Below are 15348 nucleotides of genomic sequence, written 5' to 3'. Positions count from 1 at the left end.
AACACAAAGATTAAATATCGCTTCTGTGGGGCTCTCACTAGGCGGCGCTCTTGCATCGCGCGCAGGAATAAAAAGGACCGAAATTGCCGCTCACCTCACTGTACAAAGAACTAATACACAGAAATTCTGGAGAAAAGCATTTTTGAGCGGGAAACCGTTTATAAACGTAATTTTTTCATATAATGTCAGATTTCACTACACTAATCATTATCTCCGCACCCGATGGCAGTCTTGCATTTCTTTTTTTTAATAACGTTTTTGCTGTCGTCAAATGTGTTTCCCATTGGCTTTCTATGGCAGCCCTAACTGTTCGATGCAATCGATGGAAGCACTTTAAAATAAATATTTTGCTACCTATAAAAAATTGGCCATTATATTCAAAATTTTCATAAGAGTATCTTACAACTTTCTCATTTTCAAAATTTTTCCCAAAAAAGTTGGACTTGTATTGGGCCAGTACCAACTTTCTACCTTAGCAACGTACAATTATACAACACTTGTAGAACGCAATTGCATCACCTGAATCGCAGCCATTGGAAAGCTTTGATAAAAACAACAACCTTCGGTACCATTCTGCCACTACCCGCCACAGGCTTCAGGTTTACCTTCATCAATAAATTTAATCATTCAGTATGTCACTGATCTGAACGACGAATTGTCCTACTCGAAGAATTTATCGCAAATGTGATCATTTGAGGTGTTTTATTCGAAGCCTTTAAAATCGTGCGTCGCCATTAATGTGCTACTTTCGTTGAAGTCAGGATCTATTATCAATTAAGGCACATTTTTCGTGTGTTTTATTGCCAGAATGCAAGCGGTGCTCCTACTCCTCCTGTTAACCAGTGATTTTTGCTTTGGTATTTGCACAAAGGACAAGAAAGGGTAAGTCTTTACCAGTTTTGCCTTATGAGCTGAAGTTGGGAAAATATCTCTACTATCAAAGCATTCCTTGGCTGTTCGTAAAATACAATGCGTACTACTCTATCCATACGTCGCACTCGTCATATACTCAGTCTGGTTTTGTTCTGACGCAGCCTACCTTCCAGAGTAAACGCAATGGTTAAATATTTCAGTTCACTTCAAGGCTGAATGCAAGGCTTTTGACTGAACTGCCTTTTAAGTAATTCCTCACCGATTAAATGCACCTCGAAATCGGCTACTCTGTAAGCAGGATACTACGTAGCCCATTAGCCCTCGTAAGAGAAAATTATGCGGAAGCTGCCTTGTTGCGACGCATGTGTCACATTCTACATCTGTCACGGTGATTCAGTGACTATGGCGTTCTGCTAATGACCGCAAGTTCGAGGACCGGATTCCCGGCCTCCACTTTCGGTCTTCGATAGACGATTGGGAAACCGTGGACCATGGTACGCCTCACAGACTATTTGTAGCATAACCACGAATATTCGTCAGTTTTAACACAGCTTTCTCACAGTAGTCTACTAAGCTTATGAATACAGTGCGATTATTTCTGGTCTTTACGCGCGATACCCGCCGCGGTGGTTCAGTGACTTTGGCGTTCGGCGTGTGATCCCGAGGTAGCAGGATCGAATTGCGTCGGCGGCTGCCGCTTTTCCGTGGAGGCGAAGTGCAAAACCCTCATGTGCAATGCCATCAGTGTGCGCTAAAGAACCCAGAGAGACGAAACTGAAGCGGAGGTCTGCATTTCGGCATTCTTTACAGCACAAGTGCTGCTTCTTGGCATTAAACACCTCAAGATGAGAAATGACGCCGCTCATTCAGCGACCGCCATGAATTCCCAACGGCAGTTTTCCTGTCAAGCAAGCATATAAAGTGGTTTAATCTCGTTACCAGCCGGTGCACGTCCAATTATCTCCGAAGATGACTGTGACATAACGAAAAAATCTACAGACAATGTTTACAACATTCGAATCAGAGCGAAAGCACGGATTTCTGCAACGTGGAAGACGACTATGCGTGGCAGGGCCGCGGGAAACCGCACTCGCGCTAGGCCAACTGCGGACACGCAAGAGACAATTTTGCTCGACTCAGGACCACCGAATTAGTGAAATGCAGGAGACGACGAAGAGTGGGCAGTGCCAGAAGACGAAGCGCTAGCGCTAGGCCAACAGACAACGAGAACAGAGAACGGAGGATTTTTATCGGGCTTGATTAGCATAGAATTAGTACTCACGCACTAAAACGCTCAACATTCGTCCTTAGTATTTTATCCTCGTTTCTACCTCCAGGAATCACGTTCGTTGATTCTGCTCTGTACTTGCCACGCGAACAACTAAAGGCGAGTGCCAAGAGGTGTAGATGTACACGTCCGCTCCCTTGAATGATAAGCCCTAAGAAGCTATTCAAAGGAAGCGTTCTCCAGCGATTGGCACGCGAGGAGCTTGTTGTAAAGTCGGTATAGCCGTCGTAGGTAAATCTTGAGTTGGCGTAACTACCTTCCAGAGAAAGTGTAATGCAAGTAGGCATAAGCCGTGAGTGATGCGCAGGGCAACGTTGGGGCCGTCGAGAACGCGCTGTCTGCGGTCTTATAACGTAGATGGACATCAGCTAAGAGAGCGTTGACATGGGCCACGAAAGCCGTTGCCCATATCCGTTAACTATACATATTGCTCCGTGTACTGTGCGATGTCAGTGCACGTTGAAGAACCCCAGGTGGTCGAAATTTCTGGAGCCCTTCACTACGGCGTCCCTCATAGCCTGAGTCGCTTTGAGACGTTAAGCAGTGCTAGCAGTGCTACAGCGTAGTATGCGACAAAGCTTGTCGACGCAGGAAACGGTTGAGTCGCATTGTAAGAATCTCAAGACATGAGACGTGGTCGCACCAGACATCGGAGCAAAGTAACGCACACAAAACGTACACAAAACGTACTCTAAAAAAAAAACGCTATTTAAAATTATTGTACAAGTGCAGGGGTTATTTAGCTCTGAAATTGTATTTTTGGTTTGAATGTCTTGCAGGTGCCGTCACGCACCAAAGAATGGCTCCAAGAAAAACGTTCACGAAGGTAATAACATTGTCACTCAGCATTGGCAACACTGATATCACTTATTATTTAAGTTAAATAGGGAGTAAATGGAGACTATGGCAACTGTAGGTCATTTAGCAGAGACATTCGTCCTAGAGTGCACCCAATTCAGCGGTTGTTGACAATGAGTTCAACTACTAAAGCATTGAAACGGGCTGAAAAGCCGGGTTTAACCAACATGTTATATCCGTCTACTGCCTGGCCCACGCCAGTGCTAGCATCTTTTTATTATGCTTAGTGTTGCGTGGTACTCCTCCTTAAAAATTTCGACGTTGAAAGGGCATTGTTTTTTTTTTATGAATCGTTATGGGCATGTAGGTCAAATAAGCCTAAAACAACAACACTGAATACAGGATCTTCAAGCTGCTGAATGCTAACTTAAGCCGTGTGCTCAGTTCATTTAGTGTATGCTGCATTGTATTCAAAAGTCATTTACAATGACTCTTATATCACCAATGTTTGCGCAATTATCACTGTACCCTACTGCGAAGAGCAACGCGAAAAGGTGTGCCCCACTTGCAACAGGACTTTCCGTTTATAAGCACTTCTAAATAAGGCAGCTGCAAGAAAAAGGTAGAAAGCTAGCAACTCTTACATTAGAAAACTTTCTCACGCTCAGTGAAAATGAAAACCAAAAAGTATATTTCTGGACCTTAGCATAATTTAAACACAGCTTCGTCATAACGTCGTATACTACTTGCTTTCTAATTTCGTACAATCTGCGTCATCCCTGTGTAGACCGCATGGCCTTCGAAATTAGCCAGCAGGCACTGGCATTTAGGTGACGTGATGGCGGTCCTCTTAACTTGAATTTCTGTGGTCCTACAGCCCCTCAAGCCTTACATGCCAAACCTAGCAGCTTCAGCAAGGGGCACCGTGATTTACAGCGCACCGTTTCGACTGAGCGCTCTATGTCTACAGCCAGCCAAATATACTATCCGGACAGGGCTGAGTAGACGAGATATGCAGATCGGTACCACGTGTTTACAAATACCAAGACTTTATGAGGGTCAGCTCACCAAGCATAAAGACAACGCTGCAACTTCTAGATCAAAAAATGTTCACAATTAAAAAAAATCCACTCCATCCCTCTGTCCGACACAGGTACCACGACAAGCTCAGAAGTCGATGAGGGAGAGCCCCTGTTCTTGACCCCTCTGATTGAAGCTGGCCAGTATGACGAAGCATTGGAAAGAAGCAGAGTTGGCCGCCTCGGCGATGTCCCTGATGTTCTCAGTTACTCGGGTTTCATCACCGTCAACAAGCAACTGGGAAGCAACCTCTTCTTCTGGTTTGTCCCTGCAATGGTAAAGTCCAGCGCTGAAAACTTCCGTACCCTTTCAAGGCACCGACGGCAATGCTTCGACATTGCTAGAATAATGCTAAGATTCCGCAGAGGAAAAAAATATATTTTCAGGACACCACGCACCTTCTTCTGTTAGAACAGACATGTTACGAATAACATATTGGGATATGAAAAATCGGATCTCGAAATGGTTAACTTTATACAATGACTTCTCTGAAATATAGGTTGGCTTGCAGGTTCTCTGCTAAGTCAAAGAAGGAAAAGGATTGCTAGCATGATTTCATTCCAATGCAAGAACTATTTGTACACGTCTCTGTTGTTTAAACAGCCAAGCTTTCAGCGCTGCACAGCTTACCCTAATTGGTGACTGGATTTTGAACTGTACTGTCGAGAAGGTTATGTATAATGTACCGCATGGTGAACATGCACGGTGAACGGACGAACGTCAGACAGAGCACCAAAAGAGGGGATAGGAACAGCGCTAACAGCATCAGATTCTCAGAGTGCACATGTGTTTAAAAAGCTTTTACACTCTATTGGTATGCCTGAAAGTTAATGTATATTTGAATTACAAAGACAATATTACTGCATATACTAGAGCAGATGCGAAGCGTCTTGACGTCACACGCCTCTTGACAAACACGCACATAGCGGTGCAGGATCTTCGAAAAGCTTAAAAGACTCTAACATGCCCTAAGTAGCACTTTTATTCCTCACTCCGTTCGATAAGTTTTAATACATTGGAATCCAGCTTTAAAGTGAAACTAGTCTCTTGGTCGTTTAACAACGCCAAAAAATTAATTTGCGTTGGACCTAGCTAACAACTTCTCGTCGCATTCGTTCTCTTTCTTGCATTGCATCTGCACTGCCACTCCATTTTCACTTCGAAAATCTGTGGAATTGTTGACGCATAAGCGAGGCGCAATAATATCGTTGAAAAGAAGAAAAAACGCAGAGAACGTTTATGGGGTAAAAGCGGCCCACCTGCTGTGGTTGTCAATAGTCAATCGTCGGGGAAATTTTCTGAACGCTGCGGTTCGACTACCTGTGTGCCCCGCTTTGCCGATGCTTGAATTTTTCATTTATCTGCTACTCACTCAGTCTTCAAGAAGTTGCCGACCGACCGACCGACCGACCGACCGACCGACCGACCGACCGACCGACCGACCGACCGACCGACCGACCGACCGACCGACCGACCGACCGACCGACCGACCGACCGACCGACCGACCGACCGACCGACCGACCGACCGACCGACCGACCGACCGACCGACCGACCGACCGACCGACCGACCGACCGACCGACCGACCGACCGACCGACCGACCGACCGACCGACCGACCGACCGACCGACCGACCGACCGACCGACCGACCGACCGACCGACCGACCGACCGACCGACCGACCGACCGACCGACCGACCGACCGACCGACCGACCGACCGACCGACCGACCGACCGACCGACCGACCGACCGACCGACCGACCGACCGACCGACCGACCGACCGACCGACCGACCGACCGACCGACCGACCGACCGACCGACCGACCGACCGACCGACCGACCGACCGACCGACCGACCGACCGACCGACCGACCGACCGACCGACCGACCGACCGACCGACCGACCGACCGACCGACCGACCGACCGACCGACCGACCGACCGACCGACCGACCGACCGACCGACCGACCGACCGACCGACCGACCGACCGACCGACCGACCGACCGACCGACCGACCGACCGACCGACCGACCGACCGACCGACCGACCGACCGACCGACCGACCGACCGACCGACCGACCGACCGACCGACCGACCGACCGACCGACCGACCGACCGACCGACCGACCGACCGACCGACCGACCGACCGACCGACCGACCGACCGACCGACCGACCGACCGACCGACCGACCGACCGACCGACCGACCGACCGACCGACCGACCGACCGACCGACCGACCGACCGACCGACCGACCGACCGACCGACCGACCGACCGACCGACCGACCGACCGACCGACCGACCGACCGACCGACCGACCGACCGACCGACCGACCGACCGACCGACCGACCGACCGACCGACCGACCGACCGACCGACCGACCGACCGACCGACCGACCGACCGACCGACCGACCGACCGACCGACCGACCGACCGACCGACCGACCGACCGACCGACCGACCGACCGACCGACCGACCGACCGACCGACCGACCGACCGACCGACCGACCGACCGACCGACCGACCGACCGACCGACCGACCGACCGACCGACCGACCGACCGACCGACCGACCGACCGACCGACCGACCGACCGACCGACCGACCGACCGACCGACCGACCTGACTGACTGACTGACTGACTGACTGACTGACTGACTGACTGACTGACTGACTGACTGACTGACTGACTGACTCACTCACTCACTCACTCACTCACTCACTCCACCTACTCACTCGCTCACTCCACCTACTCACTCACTCACTCACTCACTCACTCACTCACTCACTGGCCAAGCGACCAACCGAACAACCGAAAGACCGAAAATGTGTTTCCAAACTTTCACACCACTTCCGTTTTCACAGGACAACCCCGAGCGGGCGCCGGTAATGCTGTGGCTCCAGGGAGGACCGGGCACGTCCTCACTTCTGGGCCAGTTCGTGGAGCACGGTCCTTACTACGTGGACGAGAACTATGCGGCACAGTTGCGCGAGATCACCTGGACGCGCACTATATCGGTTCTCTACGTGGACAACCCCGTAGGCGCTGGCTTCAGCTTCACGCGGAGTGAGGACGGCTACGCCCGCAACATATCCGACGTGAGCAGGGACATGCTGGAGTTTCTGCAGCAGTTCTTCACACTCTTCGACTGTTATAGCTCTAACGATTTCTACCTGGCCGGGGAATCTTACGCAGGTGAGAACACTGCCCAACGAAATTCTACACAGCTTTAATGAAATGTATTGCATTCCATGAAGGAAAATATAATTCCAAGGCAGCGTTCTCCTGACCTCCAAAAAAGAAAGCTTTAAGAAAAAGTGAATACCCGTGCTCTCAAAAATTAAATTCGGTGACAACGTACGCAAATCGAATCCAGGAGGAGGAGTTAAGCCTTATTTCCTGCGTGATTGGCATCCCCAACTTTCCTCATGATTCAGCGAGTAGGACCATCTGTTGACCTCCAGTGGCAACCACTGCGTAACTCATTGGGGATATTTTAAAAACTATTTTAAAACTTCTCTGAGAATAGTAGAAAGTACTGATATAGTCTGGGTGAACATGGTGATTATGATGGTCTACTTGTCCGCTTGCTGCAATATCGACGAATAAAATTCTGCTTGCGCTCAAACCAACCACTTCCGACAGCCATAGAAAATCAATGCGATGTACCGCAGATTCTAAATGCCCGCCATGATTTTCAGTCTTCCGCGCCATGCGGCATGTCGTATAAGGTGCGTAAACTAGAATCGGTTTGGTTTGGTTTATGGGGTTTTACGTCCCAAAGCGACTAAGGCTATGAGAGACGCCGTAGTGGAGGGCTCGGAAATTTCGACCACCTGGGGTTCTTTAACGTGCACTGACATCGCACAGTACACGGGCCTCCAGAATGTTCGCACATATTTCCTGATCATGAAGTGGCGGGATGCGTTATCCAGACGGCCCCGTGCTGTGGGCTATGAGCAAGGCTACATAGGAGGGAGGCATGCTCGATAAAACGAGTACAAACACAGGGATTTTCGCGCTGCCTCTCCCCCCGAAAACAGACCAACAAAATCAAACCAAAACTATACTTCACCACGGCTAAGAGATAACGGTCATGGTCAAATGTTTAGGGGATGCCCCAAGGTGGAGTAGATTTGTAATAAGGGAGTAATTATTCATTGACATCCACCCGAGCGCAGCCATACGGCTACAAAAGAAAGCTATACAGCTTTCTCAGAAACTTCGTAGTTACAGGAGTGTTGCTTGCTATTGAGATAGGTACCTGCAAGTAGCCGCATGGTTTTGTTTACCACAGGTTGTACGTGTATTTTGCTTCTATGCGCAGCCGTGTGAGGCATGTCTGTATGCATCACGCAGGCGGGACATCAAGCTATTGCTTCCATCACCTCCTGAGGCGACTGCATTATTTAATGCTGTATTCCCTCCGCAGGTAAATACGTCTCTGCCATCGGCGCCGCCTTGCACCAGTCCAGAGGAGAGCTGAGGGTGCCAATCAATCTCCAGGGTCTCTCAATTGGCAATGGCGTGATCGACCCGATAACCATGCTCATTTATGGGTATTACCTGTACGAGATCGGCCTCATGGACCGACGCCAAGCAACAGAAATGCAGAAAAAGTGTGATGTGGTAGCGCAATTGATCCGTGAGGAGCGCTACACGGAGGCCTCCTCGCTTATGGTGGAATTGCTCTCCGGCACCGTCCTCGGCGGGCCTACGTACTTCGAAAACGTCACCGGCTACGATTACGTCTACAACTACCTGATCACCACAAAACCTGAATCGCACACACGTTACGAGAAGTTTGTCCAGACCTCGGCAGTACGCCATGCCATCCACGTGGGAGGAGTGGAGTTCGGCAAGAGCCCATCAACCGTGGTGCTACACTTTAAGGCCGACCTTATGAAGTCGGTCAGAGACGAGTTCGCATTGTTTATAAATAACTACAAGGTGATTCTGCTCATTTTGCTCTTTGTAGCTTAAAGCGCTCAACACAGCGGTGTTGCCCGCCCAGTAGCTATGAATATGGTTTTGCATACCTTATAACGACTGCTATTATAATGACTCATAACGACTTCTAACCACTGTCGCGGCATCTAGACAACAACCCCGACCGCGACGGGCAGCGACCGCGATGTGGTGGAAGCAATATAAAAATTGCACTCAGCTTGCCTGTCCGAAGGCTGACAACATGAAGCTGGTCTAAGCGATCCGGAGTGGTTGCTAGTTCTATGTAGACTTGGAAGCGTGGGGAGAGTGAACTGCAGAGATGCCGCGAAGCCGACAGCCACAATCTTGTCTGTCATAACTGCTAATTAGCTCAGACTCAACTGTTGTCTATGTCTCCATGTTCTCAAACCAATGGGTACGGAATGGAGCTGCGGCTGGAGCAACGGCTCTCGAAAGATATATTGGTATCTGGGGAGCACGCGTGGTCACCAAGGGGGTGCCCCGTATGGTGTAGTAGCGTCTCTGCAGGTTTCCTCCCGTCAACTTCTTCAGAGGCGAGGAACTGCTCGAGGCATCCTTTCTGACCGTACGACGAGTGAGTTCTGCTTATCCGTGGGCGACCATCATGGGGTTGGGGCAAAGAGGGTTTCGCAGTATGCCGCGGACAACGGTGTTTTTCAGAAGTGTTAAGGCACCGGCGATGTACGTATCCGTATACCCTGTCGGCGACGGAATGCGTTCGCGGCGAAGGCGAGACTCCACGTTTACGAACCACACCTCAAACTGTCGGCCATAACTCCGCTAAAGTTATGCGGAGATCCATTGACAGGGGTCTCTCGGCATTATCGGCTCACGTCGCCATAGCTCGGTCGTCACGGAGGACGTACGTTTATTGTAACATGGGCTGGCCGTGTCCCGCTTAAGCCAGGATGTGGCTTTTTTCTGTGTTTTTTTTTTATTGTCTTTCAACTCGACCTTGTAAAGATTCTATTCTACGCTCTTGTCCTTCCAGTGTGCTTGAACAACAAAAACGCTTATGTGGTCGTTACTGGGTGTCCCATCTTTTCTTTTACTTTGTCTTTCTTTTCTTCCTTCTATTTTCACGCGACAAAAAAAGCGATGCCCCATAATTGCCCATTTACAGAGCCGTGAATGTTCCCTTTTATATCATTACATTCAGTTAGGACTGCTTTCCCCAACTTCCTCTCCTTTTCTTCTTACAGGAGCTGGTGCACAACCCCGTGTTGTTGCTGTTCCTGTTCTTGTGACATGGGATAATGGCGCATACACGAGGAGATTGACCACACGGGGAAATCAATAAAGCCTGCTGTTACGTGCAGATTGTAGGAGAGGAGAAAAGACTTCGAAAAATTTTGCAGAGCTAAGCTTACCGCCATTGCGCATAATCAACGAAGGCAGTTATAGATTAGGTTTATCCATTTAAATGGACTGATCATAACGTTTCATTAGAATATGGCGAAATTGAAAACATCGCGCCCCATATTGTGAGGATTGATCATAGCAATATCGACGAAAGGAATATTCAAAATTTTAATGTGGCATAGAAAACCGCATGAAGTATGATGATTCGATACAGCGTTCCCTCGAGGAACCCTAGCATTAGAGCGGCTTCAGATTTTAAAAAAAAGTGAATCTTTAGCACCTTGCAGTGAAACCCTACCATTATCACTGCCACCCAATGCGTGACCACATCTCGGCCAAATATCGCCTAATTGCTTTAAGTGCGCAGTGTTTCTTTTTATTGCGAAATCACTTCTAGCCGCACTACCCGGGTCTCAGCGATGTGTGATTGTGTATGAGTGTGAGGCCTTTGAGTCGCAAGTGTAACTACCTCAGGCATTGGCGTCCGCCTACATACTGAAACAGTTATGCGCCTTTCTCTTTCTGAAAATTCTCGAAATCGGTGGAGAGTATAGACTCCGCTCATTTGAAGACTGCCTGCCTGAGTCAGTGGACACCTCAATTGAGCTTTGAGGTACCCCCTTTGCCGAAAGAAACCGAGCAACAGGTCTTTGTTTCTCAACCGTACGATGGCGCCTTTACGGCACCCTTAAAGACCGAAAGGTGTCAACACGTGGAGAATAGGTCTCGCATTAATTTACAAATATTCAGAGATTAAGGGCTGCCATAGGTGCTTTGCTACGCGGCTAAGAAACAAACCATAGTTGCCCGGTTACTTTTGGCAAATGTACGTGGCCGTGGTATCCACCTGCATAAAACCATGCTTTTGCACAATATCAAGGCGAAAGCATTACCAGCCCCGTTACGAGAAAGGCTGGCGACATCTGTAACAAGTGCAGCATGTCTGTAATTAAGTTCCAGTGGGATGGATAGGTTGGATTACGGTGGATTAAGAGTGGACTGGATTATGCTGCAGTAGAATGAATTAAGTTTTATTACGCTGAATTCTAGTTTGGCTTGGTATGGCTTACGGAGTTTAACGTCCCAAAGCGACTCAGGCTATGAGAGACACCTTATAAAAGGCTCCGGAAAATTCGACCACCTGGGGTTCTTTAACGCGTACGGATTAAGAGTGGATTATATTGAATTAGGTTGTAGTGGAAAGGATTACTTAGATTTTCGGGGGTTAAGAATGGATTACATTGAATTAAGTTGCAGTGGGGTGAATTCCACTTGCTGGATTCAATTTACTTTCATTAAATAAATTACCACAATGCAAATAAATCCCAGTCACTAAGTTAAATATGCATAAATTCACCATGTAATTAAAATCTTGCAACTGACGCTGCACATTTTACGGCAGAATCCATGGCTATATGGGTAAATAAAAGCTATATCATGTTTCACTATACAAATAAAAACAAAACAAAAAGTGGCTCTGGTTTAGCTCTGGTTAAACCTGGAGGATTGCGAAAGCAACATCTGCGCGTAACCATATATTGTTGCGTGAGCTTCATTGGCCACAATGTCGCCGTTTCGCGTGCTACGAGCACATGCGTTTTATAGAAGATATTTTCTTGTTTTTGTATTCTTATGCGCATAGCATTGCATTCTCACGATGATTTTCGCGCTCACTCAGAAAACTGAGCACGTGATGGATGCAGGGTTTCACGAATCTGGACGTTAAAACATTTCGGCGTTAAAACTGCCAACGCTCTCTTGTCTGCGGCGTGGACCGGCTCGCAGGTGCTAGTGTGAGAAGGGCATCTAGCGGGGAGATGCCTGCAAAGATAAAATAATGTATGCATTTAATTCAGCAGGGATGGGTTCGCGCTCCTAGACGGAATACCACGTGCTCAATCAGAAGTGCTGTCTTGCGGCGCCTACAATTATTTCTCTCTTCGGTTTTTCGAGAAAACCGCACCCATATCGCTGCAGATTGCCGTAGCCTTCTGCAAAGCAAACAGCCAATATTTTTAGCCCTAATATCCAATCAAAGATTTATGGGGCTGTAGTTGTGCTCTGTGTGCGCAGACACAGCCACTATCTTGTTTTAATGGTCCCAGTGTAGCGAGTTTCATTCCGAGCACTACGGCGCGGCTCGTATGAAACCTGCATATCTTCAGAGGATCAGCAGACTTCAATCATCACGTGTTTAAAACTCTTAAGTTCCGAGTTGGGCAGTACAGTTCCGCTGTACTGTGTACGGCCTATGCTGCAAACCCGTTCCCTGGGAACTTATCAAGAGTCCTCACGGGCACAGGGTTATTGGACTATCGAGAGACAAATGTGTTTCTTACACGGACTCGACGCTTTCCTCTCTTTTCACAAAGGCACTCCACTACAGCGGTCAGCTAGACATCTCCGTCCCCTACACTGCGACCGAGGCCCTTATGTCTTCGCTGCAGTGGTCCGGAGCCGAGGAGTTCGCCAGTGCCACGCAGCAGATATGGCGTTCGCCCGACGGTGATGAGGTGCTGGGCTACGCCAAGCAAGCGAACAACTTCACAATGGTTCTCGTCCGCAAAGGGGGTCACATCCTGCCCTACGACCAGCCAGAAGTGGCCTACGAATTGATCACCAGATTTGTCAACGACGTCTCGATTGTGGTTTAGGAGGCAGAATTAAGCAACACTCGTTCTCACAACACAAATAAAATAGTCTCATTTCTAAACAAAGGATACGATTGCGATTTGTTTTGTGCACTTGCAATCACAAGAATAAGACCCATCATGATTACTACAACAGATGTCACCCACTACGAAGATTTGCAAACGCTCTAAAAGCTAAGCTTGTGGGACACAAATAGTTCATCGTTTGTAGTCACAATGGGCATTTTTTGAAACAAACCTGGTGCTTTATGATTCAGAAGGCGCATTTTCCCGTGCATGCAAGTGTTCTCCTTCATTGTGTCACATGTACAAGGCTTGGCCTCAGTCTTCGCAAACGAACATAATAATGCAAAGCAAATATAACTTGAGGTGAACAGCTCAATTCTTGCAACTTGCAACAGCATGACTTCAGTTATTATGCTTTTCGTTGTAAACATATGTAGCTGATATGCATTTCAATCAGCAGTAAAAAATGACGTCAGGGACAGGATATCTTATTTATATTTATCTGTTTATTATGGCTTACTGCTGACCCGTGGGTGGAAGAAGAGGGGTATATGAAGGCATACAAACAATGATGAAGTCAGGAACACGCAAGTATACATTTATGCAATTTTCGCTGACTCTGTAGCTGTCTGTAAACCATCGTTCCAGTCCTGCATGGTCTGAGGAGAAAAGGAATCTTTAAATGTATCAGTTCAAGCATAAGTGGGTATCAGTCGATCAGGATGGCGACGTTTTGTGTGCCGTGTCATAACAGGCTTTACATAACGTGATTGCTTCATTGGAATCTTCTCGTTAACAAGGAGGAATTCTAGTCTGAAGTCCTTTCGGCATGAATCAAGAGGGGAGATGGAATTTCCTATCATTATTCTAGGGGGAGAGTCCAGCCTTGAGAATTTATTGCACATAAACCCCATTCCCTTTCCTTTCACTGCTTAGAGCCGCTTGATATTCCATTTAGTGTAAAGATCCACCGCTCTGCATGCATACTCTATTTTCGGTCTGACAAATTTCACACTAGGAGGGGCGTTTTTAATTTTGCGCCACAGGAAGAAGAGTACGCGGAAAGTAGAACAAATTTCATTATTATGCATGTTCCATGACAACGTAGAGGTCAAGGTACACCCTAGTACTTGAATGTCTCCTCTACACCGTTCTGAAGAACCTGGTGTAAAACAAAAAATGCACAGGCGATCATATGAGTGGATACGACGAATCTCCGTTTGCAGTACTTGTGCATTTCACTGCTACAAAGATTGTCTTGCCGTTGCGGCTTTTACATTCCAGTGCTGCGGGCGCTTCTCAAAGATGAGGGTATATAGGGGGTAGAAGTGAGTGGATGGGTGGTGGGTAGGGCATTCTGCAGAATACAGGTGGGCGGTTAGAAGTGACCAGAGGGATCTGAAAGGTGAACACTAGAGGAGAGCAAATGGCAAAGGGCAAAGGCGGCCACCTCCATACTTTCAGGAAGGTGGCAGCAATACACGACACAAGGTGGATCTATTTTGAGAAAGTGAGGAAAATAACTCTAGAGCGCTGAAAAACTACGGTTGGAGGTTCTAAACTCTAACCTACTAGGCAACCTAGTTGGATGAAAACGTTTGACCAATGCCTCACTATACCAAACGCTACGCGAAATTAGTGACGTATGCAATGTGGTTATACTGTTCCTCAAACAAGCATTTTACAACGGTTAATGTGAAGTTTTTGCTTTTTCTCTTGTTTACTGTTGCTAGCATGCGCATAAACCAGTCGATTCGCTTCAAAATCAGGATGTTCGCCAATAGCCGGGCGCCCTAAGGGGCCTTTACGGGAGTGTTTCACGTAACCTACATGTACCAATAGGGGCGAGAGCGGAGGTTCATATTTCATGTGGTGGGAAAACGGTCACAGAACTCGAGGCGAAATAAGTGGAGATGAGTGTAAGCTTTCCGAGCCAGAAAAAGGAAACTTTTACATCTTTTTTTAAGTTCTCTGCCACCAGCAAGATATGCGGAATATTATCTCGCAGTTTTCCTTGGTAAAAAACATCATATGGTATTTCGAAGAGTTTCCGAAGTAAAGGCGCCGACTGCATATATTACAAACTAATGAATCTGCAGTGAAAAGGGTGCGAGCCCCAAGTATCGTGAGGACAACTACCGTTTATCTTAACTTACGGCAATGCGAGGTCATATTTATTTTTATTCTTCCATGAACTAAGCAATCAATTTTCTTGCCTCCCAGCAATATTTTCCGCAATGCTCGCTTACCTAAGGTTGCCGTTCTACCAGCTTCCAAATGTTGCCTGTCTCCCACGTATTTGTCAGTTAATCC

General features: G+C 47.9%; 1 protein-coding gene across 1 annotated transcript; it reads left to right on the top strand.

The window, feature by feature from the left end:
• The first annotated feature begins 808 nt into the window (after positions 1-808).
• LOC149340818 (putative serine carboxypeptidase CPVL) lies at positions 809-13032 on the top strand. Its single transcript, XM_089549707.1, has 6 exons — positions 809-882; positions 2941-2987; positions 4113-4315; positions 6910-7240; positions 8478-8995; positions 12751-13032. Exons 1-6 carry the CDS (start codon positions 809-811, stop codon positions 13030-13032), a joined length of 1455 nt encoding a protein of 484 aa, XP_089405833.1.
• Positions 13033-15348: the final 2316 nt, after the last annotated feature.

Source organism: Amblyomma mixtum, chromosome 6 (assembly GCF_055824585.1).
Source record: "Amblyomma mixtum isolate Tamu chromosome 6, ASM5582458v1, whole genome shotgun sequence".
Taxonomy (NCBI): domain Eukaryota; kingdom Metazoa; phylum Arthropoda; class Arachnida; order Ixodida; family Ixodidae; genus Amblyomma; species Amblyomma mixtum.
Note: the sequence above shows the minus strand (reverse complement) of the source record. Positions and strands in the feature narration are given on the sequence as shown.

Excerpts from the sequence above, each read along its gene's own strand:
- LOC149340818 (XM_089549707.1), top strand. The coding sequence starts at position 809 with ATGCAAGCGGTGCTCCTACTCCTCCTGTTAACCAGTGATTTTTGCTTT. Across the intron at positions 883-2,940 it reads TGCACAAAGGACAAGAAAGG|GTGCCGTCACGCACCAAAGA; the intron begins GTAAGTCTTTAC and ends AATGTCTTGCAG. Across the intron at positions 7,241-8,477 it reads GGCCGGGGAATCTTACGCAG|GTAAATACGTCTCTGCCATC; the intron begins GTGAGAACACTG and ends TTCCCTCCGCAG.